The sequence below is a fragment of the Merops nubicus genome, unplaced genomic scaffold (genome assembly GCF_000691845.1).
Source record: "Merops nubicus isolate BGI_N331 unplaced genomic scaffold, ASM69184v1 scaffold5966, whole genome shotgun sequence".
Lineage (NCBI taxonomy): Eukaryota > Metazoa > Chordata > Aves > Coraciiformes > Meropidae > Merops > Merops nubicus.
In genome coordinates this window covers 39342-66563 of record NW_008614223.1, presented here as the reverse complement: position 1 = coordinate 66563, position 27222 = coordinate 39342, and the positions used below count along the sequence as shown (strand labels likewise).

The 27222-nt window shown below is 38.1% G+C and overlaps 1 protein-coding gene across 1 annotated transcript in view; it reads right to left on the bottom strand.

The window, feature by feature from the left end:
* Positions 1 to 975: 975 nt before the first annotated feature.
* The window catches only part of ERICH1 (glutamate-rich 1), a 50771-nt gene continuing 24524 nt past the window's right edge, over positions 976 to 27222 (bottom strand). Inside the window, exons 4-6 of the mRNA XM_008942134.1 lie at positions 8477 to 8854; positions 5850 to 6044; positions 976 to 1049 (exon numbers count right to left, since the gene is read on the bottom strand). Of these exons, the coding sequence (XP_008940382.1) occupies positions 976 to 1049; positions 5850 to 6044; positions 8477 to 8854 (647 nt within the window). The remainder of the gene's footprint in view (positions 1050 to 5849; positions 6045 to 8476; positions 8855 to 27222) is intronic.

Genomic DNA, 27222 nt, shown 5'->3' with positions numbered 1-27222 from the left:
TTTGAGCATTAATAAAAACAATGCCTTGTAACAGGATAAATCAGGCGATATAATTAAAAAAAACAAAGCAGAAAACCCAGGCAAGGTTTATATAGTCTTGTCAGTAGTATAACTCCAAGCACATGTTGGAGAAGATAAATATGTTGTCACTATCCTACTGACGAGGAAGCTAACACACAACGATAAGAGAAATGGTTTGCTCTGTATCACCTATCAGGTGAATGACTCAGCTGAGAGAAGAGCCTCTCACTTACAAAGCATTTTGTTCTTCAGGATTCCAAAACATTTTACAACCATGGATATTATTTACTGCATCATCTACACATGGACAAATTCAGTTGCAGAGACTGCACAGCAATCCCTGAGAGAACCCCATCCCGTAACTCTGCAGTCAGCGAAGCCCATTGGATTGTAACAGGCTGGAATAGTTCTGCAAATGCCATCCAAGTTTCTGCATAACTCCAAACAGCACCTATGTGATCCACATGTAGAAATTAGACTGTCTATTTCCACAAATTAGCAATATATTCAGCACAAATAAATTTCTCAGACATACTGTTGCTTAGATTTAAATATAAATTTTTTTTTTTTTTCAGGTAAACAGATATATCAGATAAACATGAAAAGTCAAGAAATAAAACTTCCAGAAAGAAATGATCCATTTATAAAGAAACAAATAATACTATATTTCTTAAACAAAATACCTGATACAGACTTTATCATTCCAGATAAGTCCCTTATCCAGAGGTGAGATGTACAGGCCACCCAGTATACAGATATTCTTGAGCAACCAAACAAAAATCACATGTAGTTATACCCTGTTTATTGTCTTCTGGAGTTTGTAAGACAGAAAAATAATTCATTTACCTGAAGGTGCAGAATGTGTATTGACACTGCTCGTCCTCAACAATTGCTACTTGGTTAAGAGTTTGTATATTAAATTTTAACCCTGCACATATGGACACAGACAAGGCTTTATCTCCTGTTCTTCACAGGAAGGATATCTGTAATCCAGTAGTGAAACAGAGACGTGACAATCTTGGTATGATCTGAAACAAAGAAAACACATTCCTCCTGAAATATCTCTACAAGATTTTTGAACATTAAAGAAAAAGACTTTTGCGAACATCTGTTTCCATTCACTATTAGAATTTCAGTAAAACCAGTGTAGATATTGGGCCTTGAAGGCTAATACATATGAATTTCAAGATAAACAGGTGCATTTTCTTTTAGGAGGTCAGTTATTTGTACAAGAAATTATTTTGATTCTATATTTGCAATGTCCTGTTTCTTATGAGTTAATAATTTGGAAAAAATGGAGATCATACAGGTATGGCATGATCATATGTATAAGGCTAAAAGAGTGCAATCTTCTGGCTGGAGAGTAATTTCACACATTATTATTTAACTTACAGTAGCACCTAGAAGCCCCAGCTGAGAATGAGTTGTCTTGTCTAGACAGCTGCATTAAAGCCTCAAAAAGCCATGGCTTCTGTCTTGATTCAGAGATTATCTAAGTGACTATTTATTTTTAACGACAGGACTTTCTACAGTATTCATCATATAATATCACATTTAAGATGTCTCTATAATGTTATCCTAATATAGCTTTCACATTTCATTTCCTCTTCTTTGAATGTTTGTTAAAAAAAAAAAAAAAAGGTGTTTAAATTCAATCATCTTAGGGCCTCTGTGTATCCAGCCCTGTGCGCTGTTAGCACAATATGACTGTATTACGTCTGGTCTGCAAAATGTACCCCCCTCACCTCTGCAATAGAAACATATATAATGGACAACGCTCAGAATAAAAGCAGTTAAAAAGCTTCTGGCTCTTCCTTGAGTGATAATTTCCTAGGCAACAAGGGAAGAATATATTTGAGACTTGATATTAACCAACACAGGGAAAATGTTAATAGATAATGGAATGAAGTTGATGAGTAGAAGCTGAATTAAGAAATTCATAAATTAGAAGATAATGACTTTTTTTTTTAATTAGGTGATCACCTATGCTTTAATAATTGATGTGAAATGGGAATTAAGTAGCCCTCATTTCAAAAACTATGGTTTCCAACTAGCAAATGGAGCATTATTTCCAGTCATAGCCCTTCTCCTTTGCCCACCACACTGTGCAGGATCATGAAGGTGTCTGGTTTCCTTTTGCAAATGGCCACTGACTTTCTGACCGAGATCAGCCAAGCCCTCAGCACAACGAACCCAAGTTTATTTGGCTTCGAAACATTCTCTTCCCTGCATTTATAGAAGACTTTAAGTAGAGGTAAGTAGTTTTTGTTACAGACTACCAAGTAAATGGAAATAGTAGTAGAGCATTTTGTTCTTTTTTTCAGTCTGAGAACAATGACACTTTAAATAGCCATGTTCAAACAAAAACTTTTGACCAATCTTAAGTCTGTATGATTACTTGAACTGAAAATAGGTTTATTTTGCAAAAACAATACACCTTTCTAAAATTAAGAAAAATTGTTTTCTTTTCATCATGCTAATAAGGAATGACCTTTTCTTCTAGTACATCATGCCCTAGTAAAAACAAAGCAGAAAAAAGGCAAGATAACCAGACAGACTTGTAAAAAAATTTGAGATTACTATGATAGACTGTACATTTTAATTTTCACAAACATCCCTAACTTTTATTTCTATAACAAGACCTTGAATTTGATGACAAAACAAGTTTTTGCAATAGCTCTTAACTTTTATCACCTGTTCATTGGGAACGAAAGCCAAAATGGGCAGGATGAGCTAATTTTGAGAAAAAAGTAGGGAAAAAGTATAATTAAAAACCTAATTCAAAGTAAAATTTCAAAGCACTATATTCTTATTCACTGAAATTCCTGAATTACATATAGAATATATTGTTAAACTCTGCTGAGGCAAATTAATGTCTAGCAGGATGTTTAATTATTGTGTAATAAATTAAAACAATGTATTTTCCACTTTTTTATGTTGTCATAACTCACAAATAGAAAATCAACTACTAGGGTCATACCCATGAACGTGATTAGAATTGAGCCTGGAGTGACAACAGTTACTAGGAAAAACAACATAACTGGAAGGGTAAACAATTTCTGTATCAGCAGAAACTTAAATGATTTTTGAAAATCACTTAGAAAACTCTTCTGTTTTTTCAAGTGACTAATAAATATATCAGAAAATTAGGGTAGTTGCATGGATTTGTTTCTAATTTGCTTCTGTTTTCTCTTTTCAGCTTGACATTGCTGCTCTATAAAAGCAAACAGCAGCTTGCCTCAAGGTTGCAAAACCCACCAAAATTCCTGCTATATTGAGTAGAATTTGGATAAGACCTGCAAGGAATAGCCTGAATGTGGTCACTTCAACAGTTCCATTTTGATTTAATCAACAGAAGCTAAATTAGGTCATTTAATAAAGGGCTAATACCACTACTCCTGCTGAGCTCTACTTAGTTTGCATATGTGTATTACATCCAGTGAGACTATGTGATTATAATTAAGTTCATAGAATCTAGGCTTGAAATTAATTATTGAATGCACAGAAGGATTTTGTTCCATGTATATGTGGATACTTCACATTTATCAGAACCTTAAGTGCTGTCATATTCCATATGTAGAGTTAAATCCTGTTGGCATCCAGTCACAAGCGGTGTCCCTCAGGGCTCAGTTTTGGGACTGGTCTTGTTTAATATCTTTATCAATGACCTGGATGAGGGGATTGAATGCACCCTCAGTAAGTTTGCAGATGACATGAAATTAAGTGGGAGTGTCAATCTGTTTGAGGGTAGGAAGGCTCTGCAGAGGGATCCGGGCAGGCTGGAGCAATGGGCTTAGGTCAGTTGTATGAGGCTTAACAAGGCCAAGTGCCATGTCCTGCACAACATGTTGTTGTCACAACAACCCCAGGTAACTCTCCAGTCTTGGGGAGGAGTGGCTGGAAAGCTGCCTGGAGGAAAAGGACCTGGGGGTGCTGGTGGACAGCTGACTGAACATGAGCCAGCAGTGTGCCCAGGTGGCCAAGAAGGCCAATGGCAACCTGGCCTGTATCAAAAATGGTGTGACCAGCAGGAGTAGGGGGGTGATTGTGCCCCTGGACTCGGCACTGGTGAGACTGCACCTTGAGTTCTGTGTCCGGTTTTGGGCACCACAGGATAAGAAGGACATGCTGGAAAACATGCCTTGTGAGGACTGGCTGAGTGAACAGGGGTTGTTTAGTCTGGAGAAGAGGAGACTAAGAGGAGACCTTATTGCCCTCTACAACTACCTAGAAGAAGGATGTAGTGAGGCTGCTGTTGGTCTCTTCCAAATTACTGATGATAGGACAAGAGGAAATGGCCTCAAGTTGTGCCAGGGGAAGTTTAGGCTGGATATTAGGAATTTCTTCACTGAGTGGTTAGACACTGGAATGGGCTGCTCAGAGAGGTGGTGCAGTCATCATCCCTGGAGGTGTTCAAAAAACGAGTAGATGCAGCACTTGAGGCTATGCTCTAGTGTTTAGGAAAATGCTGGGATGAAGGTTGGACTTGATGATAGTGGAGGTCCTTTCCAACCATAGTGATTCTATGTACATATAGAATATGTATGTATTTCTAAATACATATGTATTTCTGCAAGCGTGTTCTTTCCAGAATATCCCAGCTATGAACATTACAGGCAGGAATTCCCTCTTTTCTGTGTTTTCACAATGCACAGCATGCAGTAGGCTCCAGTCTTGACTGGGATCTTTAACTACTCTCACGCTGTAAATTATTTAATGATGTTACAAGCAGTAGTCTCTATTTTCAGTGTTATTGCTAAGCCTCTGATGGCTATGGTCTTACTTACTCGTTACCACGCTACTACCAGCTCAGTTGTTACTCTTCAAAAGACTTAGAGCACTAAAGTGGTTGAGATTCTCTCGTGCCAGAGCAAGTGCTCCAAACTCTGATTAAATTTCTTTGGAGGAAAGAAAATTCAGCACATCTTCTAGATTCGGCTGATGCTGCAACAAAAGTACTAGTGATGAGTAACAATGACTATCCAAATGAAGGCTACTTGGAAAATGAATTATTATATCTTCTGTGGACTATATGCTGATCTCACATTCGCTTGAGGAACTATTAACTCTCCAAGAGGAAATTCTACTAAATTATAGGGGTTATAATAGAGAACAAAAGAAGCATGAATGAAATCAGACTTGTGCCTCAGGGATTAAAAGTTTAGTAACAGAATAATTTTTCTTTTTATGACTTTATAATATCATTTATTACAAAGAGTGATTTTAAGCTTTTATATAATCAACAGTATTTTTTAGAAACTTAAACCATACGTTTATATTTAGATAAGAACAAAGCTATAAATCACACTTTGGCATGCAAAATCTATCTGTCAATGAAGCCATGTAGGTAACCAAGAAGAAATGAAATAATGGGCTTTATTGATTCTTATGCATGTAAAATTAATCCTCAACTGGACGGGTGAAATCTCCAAGATAAACAAGTTAATTCTCATGATTTAAAAAGTCTACACAGAGAATGCACCAAAAATATGATTTAAACATGATTAAATATTAAAACAGTTAAGGCTTAAAAAATATTGTTTTAAGAACCTAGATCATCTTGTACTCTATAACTGCTGCAAAGTATAAAAAGCTCCTGTATTGATAGTAACCAAAGAAGAAACAGGGAAAATTACTGTATTTTTGATGGGAATTATGCTTTCAAATCTTGTATAAGCATGGATCTAGCACTATATAATAATTATAGAATTTTTAAAATATATATCAAAATAAAATAAAAAAAAAACAAAACCCCAACTGTGACAAGTTTGAATTTTAATCCAGACAAAAACGAGCATCAGTGAATGACATGAGTGAATGGTACATACCAGGAGGCATCATGGAGTGTTCTTGGAATTGTTTCAAAGCATCCTTCAGTCTCTCAATATCCTGTAGTAAAACAAGGGACTTCAGCTGATGCAGAAGAGTTACATCTGAGGAAGAGATGGTGCGAGATTCAAGAGACCGTAAAAGCTCTTGGGCAGTTGCTGGGTTTGCAGCAGAATCCGTGCCTGTTGATTTATCTGGAAGAACAATAGGAAAACCACATTAAAATAGTGAGCACAGAGAATTTTCCTCCTAACCTTTTCAAAGGCAGCATTTTCCTGTTTAGTACAGCTTACAACCAAGTATCAGGTACTAAATGGCAGCTTGCTCCTCCCGTTTTTTATTAAGTATTAAAGCAACGGTAAGAGGGGAAAGTATCAAATTGAAAAAGTACAAAGCATAATAGGATTCAGAGTGACAGGAATCCAAAAAACCCTACATTTTTAACACTAACACAGGAAGGTGTGACGAAGGAATTGTACCGTGGCCAAAGCACTGTGGTTTTGCTTCCTACACTGTACTACAAAAAGGCACATAAATGTGGAGACCGGGAACAACTCTGAAACTACCGCAAAGCAATTCTGGAGGCATCCAGTTATCTTGTTATTGCAGTTTTACATTTATATTTAAACAGCAGATATTACAGCATGCCAGACAGCAAAGTAGTATATCGTTTCTAGAGTATTAAAATATAAATTCATTCTTCTACTCCAGTAACAATGTATAGCTTGTCTCTTTAACCAGATTCCCTTGAATTCTTCTGTTTTTCACCAGCAAGCCAACTGAGAACAGACTTTTTACAATTCAGCTTTCTGACAGAAGTATAAGAAGTAATCTAAAGTGCCCATCTGAAAATACTGCTAAAAGCAATGGCTTCCAATTTTAATAAAAAAAAGGAGCATTAAAAATCACTCAACTGAAAAAGGCAAACAGTATCATGTCAGATCTATACGTAAACGGGGATTTGCCTAATAAGAAAGTTAGTCAGACTCTGATTTATCTTATCCATAGATAAACTTTCTTTTACCTGTGGATTTTTCTCTATGGATTCCAAGGTTCTCACTGGCTCAACCCTTCAATCTGCAGCATGGCCGGTCAGTCTGTCAATCACTGCTAAAACCTGAACTTGACTTGCAGGAAAGCTGGAAGCTCAACACTTTTGCTTAAAATTCAACATGCAACGTAGCTGTGGACAATTTACCAGTTTTCTGTTCTAGGTCACATATTAACAGCACAACTGTTACATTCCCCTCACAATCTTTCTCAGTTGCTCTGGAGTTCCACTAGAGCAAATGCATGCAGCTTAGCTTATGTTTACTTAGCCATGCACTGATGCAGTAAAAATTCTTATTTTTGGTGATGGAAATACATTAGCCAGAACGTAGGATGGATTTCCAGTGCTACGTTTAACACGATGACCTGACACAGCAGAAAAACTTTTAACGGTAAGAAAAGAAAATTCTATGTATAAATCTTGAGAAAAAAAAATTAACATGAAATCCCTGATGTAATCTTAACAGGGTTTTTGAACTCATTCAGCAGCCTGAAGGTGAATTTTATGGGACTAGGAGCTGACAGCTGTGACTTAAGATGGCCTCATACAGGTAACTAAGCTGTTTAATATCCTTCATTCAGCTCCACAAAGACGGTCAAGGCCATGTACTTTGAAACACTTTTCACTGCTTTTTTCCAGTTTTACAAGACAGTTATCAGTTTAGAGCCATGTTCTGAGCTGAGCAACTAGAGCACATACCAGCTTGCCCTTAAGAAAACATATTTAATTCCAGATGATGATACTAACATAATCTGGTGTATGTACAGATAAGTACTATGGTACTTACCATTAAAACTTCATTATCTCTGAAAGGCATTTATGACATAAGCACTATACAAGCAGCTTTATAGGAAGGCAATGGAAGAAACATACAGAAGGAATTTCTCTGATTTTAGTGGCCAGATGAACATTCAACAGGCCATTAGGGATAACATCCACACAACTCTTTTTAAGGTGCTATGGAATGTGTACTGAGTATCAGTGCACATTCATCTTGTTCACAAGTGCTTTATAGCAATACGTTTTCCCAGTGCTAACAGTATCTTCCTCTTTCCTCTTGGATGCTGTCTGTCTAGATTTCTTTATATACTAAAAGTAAATCTCCTCCTGTGAGGGAGAACTTTCTGAAAAATAGGTTGGTTCAGAGATAGTAAGCATGAAAGCAGTTTAGGATAGAAATTATCACCCTCATTTGAAGCTCTCTGAAAGCAAGTAATCCGTCTGGATATTTGCTTGCAGAGGAAGGAAGAATTTTGTCCATTTTAACCACTACATTTACCCCAAGAGAACTGGAATGTTTTAAAAAAGAGCAAGGAATATTATGTATATTTTCAAACACAGAGAAAGACATTAGGACCACAGTTTTTTTATATTGATGCAAATTCTTACATATTAATGTACACACCATAAAATGGGACAAATATTACATACTCACATGTCTTACTGAGTTCAAAAGAGACACTTCCCTAGTAGATTTGGCCGATTCTAGGGCTATACTACGTGCACATCTATTTCCTCCTACATCGTTCCCCCTACTAACACTCATGAAAAGAAAGGAGAAAGAGTGGTACATACTGTCAGCAAAATAAATTTGTTGTGTTGCCTGCAGGAAGTCCAGAATGCTATCTGCCTTTTCATCTATGTCTTTCAAGCGTGCTGCTGCTTCTCTGCTGTTGGCATCAGGCTGATATGTAAAATCCACACCGGTACTTTTTGTTACCAAGCCAGCTGCTCTCATTTTTTCTTTCTGTCGCTTCTTTTTCAATTTCCTCTTTTTGTTTTTGCTTATTTTGGGACTGTCTATCCGCTGCAGCTGTAGATTATCTTGAACAAGAGTCTCTTGCATTCCAGATTCTGTTTGTTCTCCATGTAAATTGTTAGAGTTTTGCAAATTGCTCTTTTGTTTCCTCCTTCGAATGCGCTTTCTCTTGGTTTGTCCTTGATATTCCTCCTCTGCAGATTCAAAAGAGACACGATAGTTGTAAATAAAAAGATCTGTAATAAGCATTTTAGAACAGCATACAATGAAATATTACTCTCTTTAAATTCTGGGATGTCTGAGTGGTTCTCCCCTTTTATGCTTAGAATGCCCTCCAGTACTACAATGTCAAAGCCAACTTTTTTGACTTTATTGAGTAAGAAGACAAGTTTTTTTCCCTTCTGCTTTCAATAAAGACTGTACTCTCCTTCATGCTATGTACTTTACATCACATTTATTTTCTTAAGGCAGATTAATATGGCTCTATACAGAGAAAGAGGTCAAAAGAATCACGAGGTATGGTGCAGGCTGGGGGACAAGCAACGACAGAGCTGCACCAAGGGACCTACACCACCAGCTGGTAGACTTGACCAAGAACCCAGGAAGCATGCAAGTAATTCACAATAAAAACAACAGTGCTTTTGCCAACTATATCCCTCCATGATAGTATTGTGCCTTAAAAACACCAGGTATCTGTTTCTGATTCATCTACTTTCTCCTCCTTAAACATCCTCCTCCTTTGGGATATCTTATTGCTAGCTCAGCTTTGGACCTCAACTTTATAGGGAAAGTATGCAAGGCATCAGTGACCTTGGCAAGTAATCTCTGATCTCTTTAACAGCCTGCCTTGGTTCTGTCATTCCCATGTTACATTATAATTTCCTTACTAGCTAATTCTTCAAAAGGCTCAAATGTCAAGGGAAAGAAGTCCCTCTTGCCCTCCAAGACAGCTTTCATGCTTCTTTACTCAGATCTTATCCCTGTACACAAAGCCAGAGTTCTAAAGTAATCTCTGACCCTGAACTGACTGCCTTTCCCACACCCTCACTTCTGAGTGTGAGCCCTCCTGGCACCAGCAAGGGAAGACTGTCAGAATCCATCTTCCTTTTGACTGCACTGCTGCTGAAGTCCATATTCCTGCCTATAACTCCTGTCTTAACTAACTGAAATTCCTTCTTTCATGGCCTACGAAAATCCTCATGTTTAAACAACATGGAATGCAGAATGCCAGTGTTTCTCCAATGTCCTGCTCTAAATAAATAAGCCATTTATCCTTTCCTCAATCTCTACCTGCATGTTTCTAAATCCCTCAAAGGGCAGAGCCCAGTGCTCTTACTTATCTGGTTTTACACCATTCTCTTATCTTCCTGGTTTTACACCATTCCCTTAGGGTCAAAGAATCTTTGCTTGGCTGATGTAATGCAGGAGAGACACCTGAAGCCCAACGCTTGTTTGCAGATGATCTGCATAGCTTCCTGAACTGCCTCTGACATTCTCAGCTTGTTTGGCTTTCTCATCACTCCTCCCCCTACCAGTCTTTGCCTCTATTTTCTCCATGATTGGAGACTCTCTCTTTCAATTCTGTTTCTTTTTCTGTCTTGAACCCTGTCAGCTCTGAGCCACTTTCTCTCTTTAAATATCACTACAAGACTTTTAGTTCTTTAGCTGACAGATGACTCACTGCAAAGCAATTTTCCATACTTTCTATGAAGAAGGCTGCATAAAAATAAATTTGCTGTATTGTCATTGAACACCACAGCATGTTAAAGACACACCAAACGTCACCTCGTACCCACAGTGTGGAATGTTTTCCACGCATGGTATTTGAGCTAAATATCTTTATACATGACTTGGGCATATGGGGTGTGGGAAAAATAATGTCTGTACCGTCCTGTGGAAATAAAATATCAGAACTGAAGACAGATATGAACGGTGAAAGATGCTATAAACAAAACATCAATGTTTCATCTTAAGATCTAATTTGGATTTTCATGGGAGTATTTGTGTTACAATAGGTGAATTTCACTGTAAACATAGATACATTGTTCCATAAAATTTGTCAGCCCTCTGTTACCCTGAACCATACTGTTTGCTAATAAAGCTTCTCTAATCTGTGCTCTCAGCAAAGTGGCCCAACGTGCTCTTTAAGCATCCAAGAATCACTAAATCTCAGCAAAACTACAGCATGTTGTGCAGCTAAGCATTCTCAATTGGTTTGAAGCCACTTGAAAGAAATGGTGCAAAAGGCAGGACAGCGCTTAGGATAATTGATGTTTTGAGTCAAATCCAAAAGTTTGCTTATCCTTGGTAGCTCAGGACAGCAGGTGTGAAGAGACAAGGGTGAAGCTGTCAAAAGGCAGAATGAAGGTAGTCTTCCCACGTGTATGTTATTAAGATAAATACTGAACTGAAAAGGAAATCAGAACTGTGCTGAGTTTCCTATAACGCAGAAAACAAATCAAACACAAGACTTTACCTAGTTCTGTTAAACTCTAGCAGCTTTTGGCATTCTTTGTCCCATATTTTAGTGTCTCTTTAGTATCTACTGTTCCATGTGTGGGAGCTACTAGTGATTCAACATCAGGAACAGATGAAATTAGAGGCTGAAAAATGCAAAGCAATGCACACAGAAGGGATTAATTTGAACATCTCATTGCTGGGGTTAGAGAAAATTGTTATCAGCTCAGGAAAAACAAAACAAAAGCCAGAGCCGTGCATCAGCATGAAAAGCTCAATGAAAACATTTGCTCAGTGGGTATCACTGATCAAAACAGCAAACACCTTGTTTGCATACATAACAAAGAGGATGGAAAATAACAGGAAAAATATTCCAAAGCTATTATACGAATCTGTTGTCCTCTTCAAGCTTGTAATGTTATGTTTCTTAGGATAATCCCAGCACAGTAAGACTTTGGCAGATAAGAGGAGTTACCAGAGAAAAAAATCCCCAAAAGATTTGTATGATTTGACTTGAAAGAAAGACCAATAAAATGGGCTCTGCTTCTGCTTCCTCATGTAAGAACAAGGTGAAATCTAATTAATCTAAGTGGTTTCACAAGCAAACAGAAGAAAGTAAATACTTGTTTTACCAACAGCAGGGTTTGCTTATTGAATTCACAAGTGTGTAGTAAGCACAGGAGCCAAGAGCTTAATGGGACTCAAGAACTACTTATTTATATAGCCAGCAAGGCTATCCGATTATAGCAGCTATGTTAAAATATAAATAAAAGTTGTACAAGAGATGTAAACCATAATTTTTAGGTCACAGCCCATACAATGCTCTTAACCAAAAGATATGTTCAGTGTGATTTGCTTCCCACAGCCTTAGCTGTCTGAAAAGGAAACACCTGCTGCACACTTACACCTCTGCTCCCTCTGATAAACCAAGAGATGCTGGCATCTTCATAAAGCAGTTTACCTCATCCTAAACCAGCTGGAAATGCAGTCTGAAGGTCTTCACCTGTCTCCCCTTCCACTAACTAGAAAGGCAATGTGGACAATGGACTTGGACGAGATGCTTGCAACAACTGAGAAGAATTAGTTTCTTTTACAAAAATTAACAGTATGGAGGAAGGTGCTTCATAACACGTCTGCTCATCAGACTGATTTTACTCATTAACAAAATCCACTGTTTTATGAAAAAAAAATCCTTAAACCTTTCTGACTGATTCTTTACAATTAAAACCAGTAGTGAGGCCTGATAAAATTTCCAATAGATATGAATTTGGTTCTAATAATTCCTCCCACTGACTGAAGGGGTTCGTTACACCAAAGCAGTGCAATTAGAACAAGTGCAGGTAATATATACTGCACAAGCAATCTTAGTAAGGCACTGAATACATACTGAAGCAATGCTGGCAGGAATATCAGCTTTTGGACCACACTAACTATAGCCACAACTGCCACCACAGCTTGTCCTAATGCCACAAGAGCTGTCTCCTTCTGCCCCATAACAGCCTGTCACCTTTCTCCCTCCTAAGACCCATCTCTGCTCCACGAGTGGCTTAATTTATCACATAATCCAATTATCCAGAAACAATTGTCTTTAACCTGTTTAGTCTGGACTTGGTGCCCTCTCAGACTGAGCAAATTGGCTTCCAGACAGAGTGCCCAAACATTTTCTAGTCACAGTAATAATTTCATAAGCATTTATTTCAGTCTTAATAAGAACACCCTACTCAGGAACTGTTCAGAGATAAAAATAAGTGTTTTTTTCTCTCTCTCTGTTTTTTTAAAGCATTATTTTTAGTCTAGATGACTTTCCTGATGTCGTTTACCATGCAGCTGCAGTCACACTGGCCTGATTGACAGAACAATAGGGAAGTGACGATGAGTAGCCTGAAAAGGAAAGTCAGCACCAAAAGAAAAAGTAATCTTTTAACAGCCTACCTCATCTCGTCTCAAACATGAAAAAGATTTTCTCTGTGCAAACCGCATGTCTGCTTAACAGGACAGAGGCAGAATATGTCAAAAAAAGGGCTTAAAATGAAATAGAGGACCCAGTTTATAGATACTGCTTATTGAATTTTGATAATGAAAAGTCAGCAGATCCAGTTTATATCTTCAAGGGAAAACAGAAAATAATAAAAATAACGATTTACATCAAGACTCTGAATAAGCGTACTTTTATTTATTAACTTTATTCATCATCAGGGCAGCTGGTGACACAAAGAGATTAAATACAAAGCTCAATACAGGTTAACAGCAATAGCTGACAGTTCCTCCCATCCAGACTAACCATCAGCATGAACATATCACTGGCAACTCCATGATGGAAAAGATGAGCTTCCTCAGGTTTATTTGTATTATTTCAGTTTTTCAAGACAATGGCAGGTGGAAACACTCAGGGAAAGAATCACATATGACAATGAAAAATGGGAGGTTAGGTGTCTGCAACTCTAAGGTATATGAAGTTCCACAATGTGTCAAACTGAAGTTTGGCTTTAATTATCTGAGAAGACAACGATGATACTAGGGATTTTTAAAAATCAGGTCCCTAAATATTATTGGAATAAACCTTTGGAACAGCACATTAAAAAAGAAAAAAAAAAAGCACACTGAGGAAAGATAATAAAAGAATATCCTCTGTGCTTTAGAAATCTCTACAACGTGCTCATGACGACCAAAGCATGCAGCTGGCTCTCCTGCTCAAGGACCAAGTCCCACAGCAGGCTTTCTGGATGTTGTTCAGCATAATTTTGTTCTTTTGCTCAGATGGAACAGGACACGTGCCTCTCCTGATTTTTCATCCAGTTTAAATGCTTTTCGTCTCTCTGATACACTAGATGGATTTTCCATAGTGGACCAAGCAGTCAATGCTGAGGAAATTAATTTTGGTTTAGGATCTTGCAAGGGGAAAAAAATGTTATTTTTAGTGCCAATTAAAATATCAGCAGCTACAATTTGGCCAAGAGTGAAAAGCTGTGGCTAGTGAATCAAATAAAATGTAATGGTTCATTAGAATAAAAGCAATGCTGAAAAGCTCTCAGGAGCACAAGATGACATTAATATTTTTTATGCTATTTTTTTCTGGAAATTGTTTCAGATCATCGTTTCAAATCAGAAAAAAAAACCCCAAAACAGCATTTCAAAGGTTTTAGTAATCTACAATACTTTTGATGTTGGAGTAAGTTGCAAAAGACTGGAATCTGTTTAGGACAGGAACCATCTTTTGTTTGTTCATTCATACTATGTTTGTGCACTCACAAATGAAGATTCATATAAAACTGGCAAATGCTGCATATACGCTGCCTGCCACAGCAGAGCACTACACCTCTTGGTTTAAAGCAAATCCAGTTAACAGTCATGAAAATAATAAGTAAAGGCAGATATCACAGTCTGTAACAGCCTTCAATCCGACTGTATAGACGGATGAATTTCTCTTCCTCACAAGCTGTATCAAACTCCTGCCAGAAGAGGAACTGTACTTGGTCACAACAAACACCTACCTAGTCCAATAACCTGCATCAAACAGCAGCCACGCATTGCATTCAAGTTAAGGTGAACTTTGGACTTATAGTTTCTTCTTTTGGAGATTTTATCCTAATAAACGCCATCATTTTAGTTGCTGCCAAGTGCTGAAATGTTGTTTTCAAAGAGTTATTTATTATACTGTAAAACCTTCATCCTGCTTGGTAACAGCCAGCTTCGAGTCCATGTCTTTGCAGGTGAATTTTGGGGAGTTATTTTTTCCTAAGTGCATCACTTGACAACTACCTAAAATGTGTTTTAACTGCCATTTTTGACAAATCACTCAATCCGAGATTACGCTGCACCCAGCACTTGCATTATTGCAGTCAATACCTGCACAGCCAGAGAACCTTCTGACCTGACCGTTCACTCTTTTTACTTGACTATCTATCAAACACAGCCTTCAGTTGTGACCTCTTTTTTTTGAGAAGTGCTGCATTCTCTTCACCTACCTCCTATTGGATTTTGCCTTTCATGCTATGTCTACCTGCGTCCTTTGGTGAGTGGTTTTATCAAAAACTGTGCAAATTCAATGGCACCGTATCACCTGTAGTACCCTTATCCACATATTTCCCAGCTCTCCAAAGAATTCCAAGAAACGTGCAGAATTCCTCTTTGCAAACCTTGTGTTGATCTTTCTCATGTAGATCACAGGCTTTCAGTCACCCACAAGTCTTATTTTGCATTATAATTTGTGCTGAACTGCCTAGGGCAAACACCAGGCTTACAGGCTCATAGCTCCTTGGATGCTTTAAGAACTGTTTTGAAAAACTGGCATCACACTATCCAACCTCAAAGTCTCTGATAACAAGGCAATTTGGAAAACAAGTGGTTATGCATCACTGTCAGTAATGTGAGCTATTTTTTCTTGAATAATTTCAGAAATTTTAGGTGAATAAAAACAGGTATTCATAATTTTATTTTATAATTTATTTTGCTGCATGACCACTAAATTACTTCAATTTCATGTATCCTTTGAGAAAGCCTAAGAAGGAGTGTTCTAGCATGGGATGCTCCACATTTTTTTCCCACAGATAGCATTAATACCCAGAATTTATTTAGCTTCTCTGAAACAGGCCTCTTTAAGTATTCCTTTTACACCATGATCATTAGCTCAAAAGACTAGCAGGAGCATCACTCCAGACACATCAGAAGTATGACCTATTACTACTTTAATTCTTTGTACCATTCGCTCAAATATTCCTTACCCTGTCTTACCATAGTTTTATATTTAAAGCTGTTTAAAACATCATTTGGGTGTGAACTCAGATTTTTAAAGGACACCTACTTCTTTCCAACAACTTCCTTTACTCTGTTGTCTGGCTCTGTCTTCCTTTTGCTTTTTCTCAAGACTTTCATGACAGGTGGTGGGTGCTGGCCTTGAATATCACATATGGTGTCCTTAAATAGCTTCCACACCACCTGGTACAACTCCCTTCTCTTAGCTGACCTTTTTAGGTTCTTTTTAGTAAGTATCTTTATTTTTGTGTAGCATCCCTTCTTGAAGTGGATCACAACTGTTGTGGATTTTTTAGTTTGTTTTGTTGTTGTTTCAGGAGGGTGGTGGCTGTTGCAGGATGCCTCTTGAGAAGCAAACTCCACTCAGGACAAAGTCAAGAGTCACACTTCCTCTCCCAGCTCCACCAAACAGTGCCTTGGTTATTGATTGCCTCTGAAAACTGAGACTTTTCATAACATCCTGATGTGACAGTCACATCATCTGATAGGGAGAAACTGAAGATCCCACCACTACTCTCTCTGTTGCTTCTCTGATCTTCCAGCGTACAGCAACGGGCATCCACAATCCCAGCTGGACACATGATGAAACAGACTCTGAGCTTGGTTTGCTGTTTGATGTGTATGCTCAGTCCACACGCACATTGATCTAAGGCATCCAAGAGATATCTGAAACTATTCCAATGAATAAAATAATTTTGACAAAGTTTTGGGCCTCCTGTCACTTTGCAAAAAGTTATGCTTTATGAAGCCCCCAAGTTTTACTAGCAGGTCTTCTGATACAAATTCTGTACTGTTCAATGACAATCTTTAAATGAAATAAAATAGTTTGACCTTTTATTCATCATTCTCATTATTATTTTTTAAATTTCAAGCTCATTGTCTTCATTTTTTTTTTGAGTGATGTGCAAATTATCCAAGTCAGTCACCATTGTATAGAGGCATCATGCAGCACTTCCTAAATGGGCTCAGTGGTGCTTCCCAAAGACACTTAGAATGATGATTTTGACTCAGTGAGGAAAACAAAACAAAATCATGGTGTAACTGTTTTGAAGGCTACTGAATCAGAAATGCTCCAGGATCCTAAAGCTGCCTATGGAGTTTCTGTAGTTTAACAGCCACAAAGGCTAATTGCTGCTAAATACAGGAATCTTCTTAGTCTGGCTAATCAGATTACATCTTTGTATTTGAACAAAAACCATTACCATGAATTGGAAGGGGAGAGTTATAACATATTAAAAAAATTGGAAATATTTTAAATATGTTTAAATACTTTTTGGAACTTAGAAAAGTTTTTTTTAACCTTGCAGGACACAAATATACATTCAGAGTTTTGTTTAAAGTCTTTTTTTTTTTTTTTTTTGCCTAGAATTGGTCTTCAATCAATGCTTAGTCTAAAGAATCCAAAACTCTCCTTTTGCTTAGAATAACAACAGAAATGATACGAAAAGTGTCGATCTTAAAATCCTGTTTAGCATTTAAAACGGTGTTTCCAAATATACCAGCTATAATAGTATAAAGTGTAAGAAGTTGTTTAGACTACAAGATCACAGACCATTAAATGATAAGCAACCTAATGGAAAACTGATCTCTAGCTTTCCCCAGCGATAAAACAGTATCAAAGAGCAATCTAAAGTACAATCTTTTGTACAAAAGAGCTACCTAGAATTATATAGGCACTGAAACAGTAAAATGAAGATATACTGCAGCAAAACCCATCCCCAACTTATCAATTTCAGTTATCAAGTATTTAAATGTGATACATCAATTCAGTTTTCCCAATATTTCACACCATTTCTTAACTTTTTACACAGCATTCAATAACCAATCACCCTTGGCACCACATATAAAGAGCTGCCACGACTACAATATATTACATGGTTCTTTCTGCAAATCCTATTTCCAAACACTTTGGAAAAGGAAAGTTTGAAATAATGCAAGCCTTCCAAGCATTTTATTTTAAAGTATTTACTTTACATACTTATCTTTGTATCTTAGCTCTGATTGGAATTAAGTTTCACATGTAGTTTCTAAGTAGCTTTGTAAAAACAGAAGCTTTAGAGTCTGGGCTCAGCTTAATTTGGTTTTAAAGAACAGCTGAAGACAGTAATGTAAGCCAGTTTTTAGTGACCAAGTGCTCTGCGTTAAGCTAAGCATACATACAAATATGCAGACAGGTATGCTGTAAAAATAGGGAAGATCCTGAAGAGTTGTGTAAACTGGTAATCTGCCAAATTGTAATAGGTTGGAATCTCTTGCCACAGTCTTCCCAGAGATGCAGTTTTGTTCTTGACTGCATGATGTGCTGCAATGGGACTCTGCCTTGGCCAGAGCTGTAAGGTCAGACTGCTCAAACCCTTTTCCCACAGTGAGCACTCCAAAACAGCTTTTAAACAGGAAAGCTAGGTGTTATTACAACAGAGACGATTTTGTGGGGTAGAAAACTCTAAATGAGGAAGATCAGAATGAAACATAACCATATCTCCACCTTGCCTATGGTAGGTATCCTCGTAAATCAATCCTCTTTGCTTAGGCTTACTCTCAGTCCAGCACATCAGCAACTTCCAGGGTTGCAGAGAAGTCTGCACAGTGCCCTTTGGGTCTCTAGGGAAAGTCCCTCTGAAACCTGGGTTCCTGCTGTTCTCAGCAGACACCTGGTCTCTGCTACACATAGGGCTCACTCCTTGGCCACCATCGTTCCTCTGCAGCCTGTGTGTCCTTTACATTCTAGAAAGTTATTCTCTCTCAGCAAACGTGTCCTCATCTCCCAAGGGGTCCATCCTGGTGTCTTTACTGAGCAGCTACAGTTTTTCAAAGAATGAAACACGATATATGACAAACATGCAATTATTCATAACAAATTGAAAAAAAAAAAAATCAACCCAGCTGATACCATCTGCTACACAAATAAATGTCTGGGAAGTGACTGAAATAGTTTTGTCACATTCTCAACAGATGTACTACACCTACTCTATTTTCCCAGGGATTGATCCCACTGTACATAATCCAGTTTATATTATTAGATCACCTAGTTCTAGCCACAGCAAAATTTAGCTGGGATAATACGGATCAATTCCAGGATTTCTTGTGCTGCTTCCCCAAACCAAAGCACTTAAAATGGCAATGTGAGCACAATGACTCACCTGTTCAGGTGAGTAAAGTGTCTTTTTAGTTCCCATTTAATTGGTTGAAAACTAGAAGTCGCTCTGCATCCCACCAAAGCATGGCATCTTCGCTTGAAAATGAGAGACTTTGTTACTGTTTTTCAATCATATGACATATCTGTGAAATAACCTCACTATGATAAAGGGAAATGTGTTCATCTAACTTACCCTTGATGCTGTATTTCATACAGATTTTAAAATCAACTATCTGCTTGCAGAACAGTTTTTTCCATTACACATTGCATGCCCAATCCAGATTAGTGGTGATGCTATTGCTTTTTTGCCTTTATGTGGTGCACTGCCTGACACCTCTACAAACTAAAAGTTTAATTTTTCTTTTCCACTTAACAGAACATTAGATACATTAGTACATCTTCCACAATCTAGACAATGGATTTGGGCAAACAAATCGTGACATAAGTCGTTTGGCAGCTCTAGCACAAGAGGCTATTGTACTACTGTGTCACTGAGTATAGCTTGGGGACAGACTACAGTTTGTTGTTAGCATCTCAAACTGCTCTGGATACTGTCAGTACAAATGCCATTGCCTAATCAGGCAGTTTTGAAGATTTTTTTTTACTTAGGGAGGACAAAGCTTCAAAACTGACCATCTTAAACTGACCACCTCCAATCTGAAAAAAGGAAACAGTAGTGTAACTGTGATGTTGACTGTGGTCCTGATGGATCTGGACAGCACAGCAGTGTACTTCAACTTTCCTTCTATCCTTTCAGACTTTGTTTTGCTCTTCCTGACTTTTCAGGAGTGATTAATAACACGTATCTCAAGGGCTTGCACATGATTTAGAGAAAAAAAAAACCTGAGCAGAACTGTTCTGGTCATCTCATACTTCTGCCATTAGGGTTCTGAGGGTGCCTTCTCAGCTAGTCAATTAAAGTTTCTTTTACTGTGCTGCCAGTATTTGTGTAATGTCTCTAACACTGCTACAGTTCATAATTAAAATCTGCTTGATAAATATTTCCTGAAGAGATGCAATTACACTATCAGAAACTTCAACAAGCACACACAAAGAAAAACCCCCTCAGAGTTCCCCCTTCTGTCCTCCTAGTCTGGTTCCACCTAGAAGTCATTTGTCATGAGGTGCAAAACTGTCTCTTCCCTTTATGTTTGTAATTCGACATTATTCTTTCCAGTTTAGAGTGAAAAAAAATACTGCTTCCCACTTCTGGAATTGGAGTATCTCCACATTATTCCAAAAGCTATATACTCAGAACTTTGTTAAACCTTTAGCACAACATGAGTAAGATACTCAGCTTGGAGTCAATTGCTCTGCTCTTTTGGAGTAGTGACAAAGTTACAAAACCATGTGAGTTGACAGAGCATATCCTTGCATTGGATTTCTGCTATGCTTTAATCCAAACCTTTTCAAAGGCTGAAAATTCATTAAGTGATATAACTTTCCCCCTCCTCACAAAGACTTTGCTTCTGGTCTCTCCCATCTGACTGACGCTTGCTGTCCAGGGGACATTCACGTTTCCTTTGCTTAAGCTGCAGGAACGGCTTCCACCTGTACGCAGGGCAGCCAAGTCATACCTGATTTTTCCCAATAGAGCCACTACATCACAGAAGGTTTTCTGGCACTAAAGGAATATTATATTTTAATATTCAGAGGCTGATGACATGTTCCATGCAGAGTTTTGTTTAAACTGGAACTGTTTCTTCATGCTACTTATACAGAACAAAAGGGAGCCTACTTGTAGGCTCCAGTTACGAGATTGTCTCCTAGTTTATTACGCCAATTGCATAAAGTGAAGATGCTGGATTTAGATGCACGGGACATTAGCCTGAGAACAATTTTTCAATTTGTTTAAGTAGTAACAGTTTCCCTAACTTTAATTAACAAATGCAAGTGTGGTGAAAAAAAAATCTCACTGCAAATGCAAGTGTTTTGCTGGAGTCAATGACTGTAATTTCATTTGGCCTTTTCTTTTTCACCTTCAGAACACACAAATTTCACAGCTGATTAGACGACGCAGGCTGGCTAAGTAGATATAAATTTGAAAAGGTCTGTGTGCTTCTGCAATAATTTTTTATCTGACATGACTGTTGCTGTTTCTATGCGTAGAAACTAGTCAAGTGCTTTCACACTATACTGCCATTACTCTCATGGCTCTATCATGAGCTACTCATGAAGTGCATGAAAAACTACTGCATATGTATTGACCTGAATATTTTCTGTGGGGACACGGAAGGTCAAAATTACTTTCTTGGAAAGTAAGGTTTTATTTTTTTGTATAACGGCTTCTGGATAGCTGTTGAATTTATGAAAAAGTGCTTTAAAAAAATCCGCCAAACACAACAGAAAACCAAAACACAACCAAAACAAACAAACCAACCAACCTACCCAAATGTACTGTTTTATACAGGTCCTAAAAATACAGGGTTTTATGCACAGCTCAGCTCCATTTCAGTTGTTTCCAAAGGACAACTGAAAGAGATGCAAAAGAACCATGAGAAAGTGGCTCATTTCCTTATACACAGCTGAACAGTACAGAGAAAGCAGGACAGAAACGCAACAAAATTAACTTACTTAAACAAAAATAAAGTCCAAGAAATTTGTAATGAGGTTACAAGCTACCTGCACATCTTGTTAGCAAACCCAAGTTTCTTAAGGTTTCACTGGCATGCTGAGTTTGAAATTATCACAAGCAATGGGTGTTAAGTTCCCCTTCACAAAAAAAAGCTTTGTTTAGTCAATCTGGGTATGAGGCCACACAGTACAGGTTTCTGTCTTTTCAACAAATTGGCAGTTCCTGCATTCACAGGACTTTTTTAATCCTGGAATGCTAAAAAGTTCATAAAAATCTTGCAGCAATTGACATGACCAACAAACCGCAGCAAGGGCTTTAGGTTCTCTGGAGACAAGGGCCAGAGCATTGACCTCTGAGAAAGCAGGACTAGGAATAAGAAAGGGAAGTATAAAATACATTTTGTAAATACCTTTGACCTAACAGATATATAATACACAATGAAAGTTTATACAGCTTATAATAACTGCTAGAGGCATTTCACTTTAATACTTTTATTTAACCAAGGATGTATTTAATAAAACAAAAATGCCAGAGCTCGAGTGAAAAGGAATAACATCGTAGATGATCACTACACAACACATTCAAGTAATTTCACCATTGCAATTTTACTTGGATATTTTTCTGCATACGTGAAGCATCTCTAAAGCTTTTGCTGAAGTGCAAATATATATGCGGTTTTGCACTAAAAAGTCTGATGTTTATTTCCAAATGCAAATATTTCTGATTATTAGTGGATGCCGTATACCATTATGATATCTAGATATATGTCAAAGAAAATACTGTAAACAGATTTTTTTTTTTGTGGGAAAAGTAATTTCTGAGATTACTTATATATCTAAAATCCATGCAATCACTAAAATATCTTACAATATGCTTGAAATTAGGAACATGGATACACACATATGTAATACATATGAAGTAAGGAGACATTGTATATAGTATTTGGCAATCTTTCGTTCTTCCTCACTGAATTCTTCCATTTCAGAGAAAAAAATCATTCTCCGTCCAACACTGTATAATACTTTGCATGTAAGGGTCCACCCATCACTAGTGGATTCAAGGTTATGGTACCAAAGTTCAGCTGAGCAGGGTTTCAGAATTGACTATGAGTACGTACTTCATCAGGCACCTGTATGCCTTAAAACAATTATAGGCAAATATGAAGAATCACTGAAGAGCAGAAAGCCAAAAGGGCATCAGAAAACGGGGGGAGGGAGGAGGGAGGCAGGAAGTCCAAAATAAACACAAACAGTCCAAAAGACAGTGAGTTAGTAATGAAAGTAAATGTGAGATTACCATTGGCAAGTGCTACAAAGGAGATGCCAAGAAAATCTGGCATTTTTTTCAGGAAGAGAAAAGCTGGCAAAAAAAGGAGAAGATTAAACCTGGATCCTGAGATGAAAGTGGAAGAGCTGTTTTATTATATAGCTTTAGGATAAATGGGAAGATTTCATGTATTTCCATTTCTTAAGCGAGTTGTAACAAGCCCAAATTACCATTTCTCTCCTCTACAGCATTCACCTATGTACCAGATAAAGAAGTATGGAACAAAGAGTCAATGCTTTTCTCTGGCAGAAGAACAGGAAGGATGAACGCTGTGTTCTCTTCAGTAAAAATGCTACAGTTCAGCTAAGGTATTTAACTGAGATCTGCAAGCTACCGTAATACTCCCTTATCTGTGGTCACATAAAAAGGCAGGCTCTTCCAAATGGTACGTCTGATCCTAGCTAGACTATTATCATGGCTTGATATAACACTACTTGTCGTCTCACTCTTCTGACTCTACGAGCAGTTTCGTAGGGTATGCTCATTCGCTTCAGTGAGGAGGTGGAATAAAACCAGGCTCCCTGCACAGACGTGTTCTACTGCAGCAGTTCAGGGCATGAAGTGTAACAGACCTGCACACCAGCCCCGGAGCCTGCAGCAGCTGCTGCCTCTCTGTGCTCATCTGTTAACAATGCCTCTATTTCAACCACGTTCCTACATGCGTATTTTAGCTTATGCATTTATACCTTTGGGCTTCCACAGTGGAATCTTTACTATTTTACACAGCGTGTGATATGAAAAATTCATTGATCTGAGCATTCAGTAAAGTCATGTTTTCTGGGGAATGACTCTTAATAAAGATGTATAAATTCAGCTATCTTGTCTTTAAAGCTGACACAATTGCTTAGTAAAACACCACCAAAATGATCTTTGAGCTTATTGTGTCAGCATTAGTATAGAAGATGCACAGGGATTTAAAGAGCCCACAGAGCAGCCAAGACAGAAACTAGACAATTAACAGACTTAAATTTATGGCAAACTAACTCAGCTTTGTTAGTCAATTACAAAAGAAGTAAGGCTTTTTAGTATATTGAATGAAGGCTGGAAAAGAATAGGTGCTATATTTGAGCACTAAAAACTTCTTGAGATGTTTTCACGCTATTTACTGCTTCCTCTAGAATGCTAGCTGAGTAACTGCAGATATAATCAGAGAAAGGTGAGGTTGGATGGGACCTCTGGACATCATCTAGTCCAACCCCCCTGCTAAAACAGGTCCACCCAGACCAGGTTGCACAGGAACGCATGCAGCTGGGTTCTGAAAGTCTCTAGAGAAGGTGACTCCACAACCTCTCTGGATAGCCTGTGCCTGCGCTCCGTCACCTTCAAAGGAATGAAGTGTTTCCCTCTGTTCAGGTGGAACTTCCCCTGTTCAAGTTTGTGCCCATCGCCCCTTGTCCTGTCACTGGGCACCACTGAAAAGTCTGACCTCATTCTCTTGACACCTTTCCTTTAGATATTTATAAGAATTAATAAGATGCTCTCTGTCTTCTCTCCTCTAAGCTAAACAGCCCCAGGTCTCATCCTTCCCTCATAAGAGAGATACTCCAGTCCCCTAATCATCTTTTCAGTCCTCCACTGAACTCTCTCCATTAGTTCCCTGTCTCTCTTGAACAGGGGAGCCCAGAACTGGACACAGGACTCCAGATGCGGCCTTCACCTGGCAGAGTAGAGGGGGAGGAGAACCTCCCTCAACCTGCTGGTCACACACTTCTCAATGCACGCAAGGACACCATTGGTCTTCTTGGCTACAAGAGCACATTGCTGGCCCATGATTAACCTGCTGTCCACCAGGACTCCCAGGTCCTTCTCTGCAGAGCTGCTCTCCAGCAGGTCAGCCTTTAACTTGCACTGGTGCATGGGGTAATTGCTCCCCAGGTGCAGTACCCTACACTTGCCCTTGTCAAACTTCCTATCATGATAGTCACTTTTCATAAAGTTTCATAGCAAATCGTTTTTGTATTAACTAAACAGCTTCATGTTTTTGTCATTTTTGGAAATGACAAAAACACTTCATTTTATAATTAGGATAAAAAAAGCATTCTATAAAAAAAGACACATGTAAAAAGATTAAAAACTTCAAAACTTCTAACTCCTCACCTTTAGAGACTATGACAAAAAAAAAAAAAGATGGAGCTATTTATTTGTCCAGACTGAGAAAAGATGTTTCCATTTGTAAAAATTCAAGAAATGCTGATATACTAATGGAGTTGAGAGCATACTAAAAATGTAGATAGAATAGAATGGTCTTTGAAGACACTGCAAACCTAAGACATCCAGATAAGAAAATGCCTAAGTTGGAATTAAGACAAAAGCATGAAAAGAATTAAGCTCATCATGCACTAAGGATGTGCTTTTTTAATTAAGTGTTTGTTAGGTCCTCTTTAAGGTGTCACAACCATTACTAGTCCCATATATTTAAGATATTTGCATCTAGTTAGTCTGTTATTCAAGCTGTGAAAGCAAAGTTTTTATCTAATATTATATCTGGCATTGTAACAGTGCAATTTATATTTGCCAGTGAAAAGCAAACCAACGAAATAGATTTATTTTTATGGCTGGCTGTGCAAGGATGCTGATATCCATTTCAGTGCTACACGTGAACCTTGGTCCTGGTTCCCAAAACCCCACCACCATATCAGCTGAGACTACTGTTGTACATATGAATTGGCAGAATCTGTATCTAACCGTCGGGACTTAAGGTCAACGGCATTTTTCATCCTGTTCTACACACCTTCAAGTTGGACTTTACCAGTGAATTAAACTTATTAACATTCACTCTATGTTCCTAACATTTATGAATTCATTTTTTAAATAATCCCTTGCAAAGAAAAGCAACTTAAGAAAACTTTCATTCATGTTTGTTAATAGATTGGTGAAAGATTGATCTAAGCAAGTAAGAACACACAAATAGCTCCATAAAACTTGTTCTGAGTTCTCATCTACTCCCTCAGCAGCAAGATGCAGAGAGAGTTTGTAGGGTGAGATATATGCAAATCCTTTCCAAACATCATCAACCCACCCAAAAATAAATAAATAGCAAGTCAATCCCTGTAAAAAGTACAGAAGCAGACAGAACAGGTATAAACTCACATAAAACTTCACCTGCCATTAGACCAGCTAGGCCAAGACTCCAGAGTCAAGACTATTGTTTAAAATATCTCTATCAAGAAAACAAGGAAGGTGTCAGATGCTGGCAGTGGCCCACAGGTCAATGAAGCTCATGTTCTTCAGTACTACCACAGGTACTCAGCCACTCTGAACTAACAGATTCATTGACATCAGTACAGCTGTGCTGGTTATACCACCCGACACTCTGAGAACACTCAGATTTCAAGCAGCAGAGTTTGTGAGGTGGAACATCATCAGCTGGATACAAGTCTTCTAGTACCATGAACCAGAGCTGCAGCTGTTGAAGGAATTTGTTCTTCATTGGGGGAGACCGCACATTTCCCCTAATGCCTACTAGTGAAGCTGCCATATTGCCCAAGCATCCAGGATATGAAACTAACGGTACACAGATGATGCCAAAAGAATACACAATTTTGGCAACTACAAGAAAAACTGCAGTAGCTTTGGTCAGCCAGAACACGCTGTTCACAGCAACCGGGGATCCTTGGAATGCACTCAGATTGCCGGCAGTGCTCTCTGGCTAGATTACAGCAATAACTTATGTGTGCTGGTGCTTCTGCCTTTATGCTCTATCAACATAACATCCTTTTTTTCAGCCATCCACAGATCTCTAGAAAGACAGAGGGTGAGGGAGGCTGATGCATGGCATGTGTAATGCAGCTCCTGCAATGTTGAGCAATCGTGATTCTACAGTGAAGGGACTTCCTTCCTCTCCATTAGTCTGCTCTACAGAAGGCCCTGATAGAGTTCAAATTATTAACATACTCCAATTAAGAGCCAATTTCCACTTGCAGGGGTAAAAAGGAAGGAAGATAGCATGAAACTAGCAAACAAAATTATTTAGCAAAAGAGAAAGGAAGATGGATGATGATTTTCAAAGCTTCCTTGGCACAGATTACAGTTGTACAGAGGGTTGTTCAGTACTTTAAGATTGCTGCCTGTAAATTTTGCAGAGGGTAGTAACAAAAGGCAAAGGATATGAGATCAAGAAATTTCCCAAGTGGAGAATGAATGGTGACAGTCTACTGGAAGCTGTATCCATGTGTGGCTGTAAGTCTACAAACTGATATAAATTACACAGATGCTGTAACAGAATAACAATAAAATTAAATTATTGGGTAGGCCCAAGTATGACTTTCAACATGACACAGAAGCATTTTCTGTTATACAAAACACAATTTAAGAAA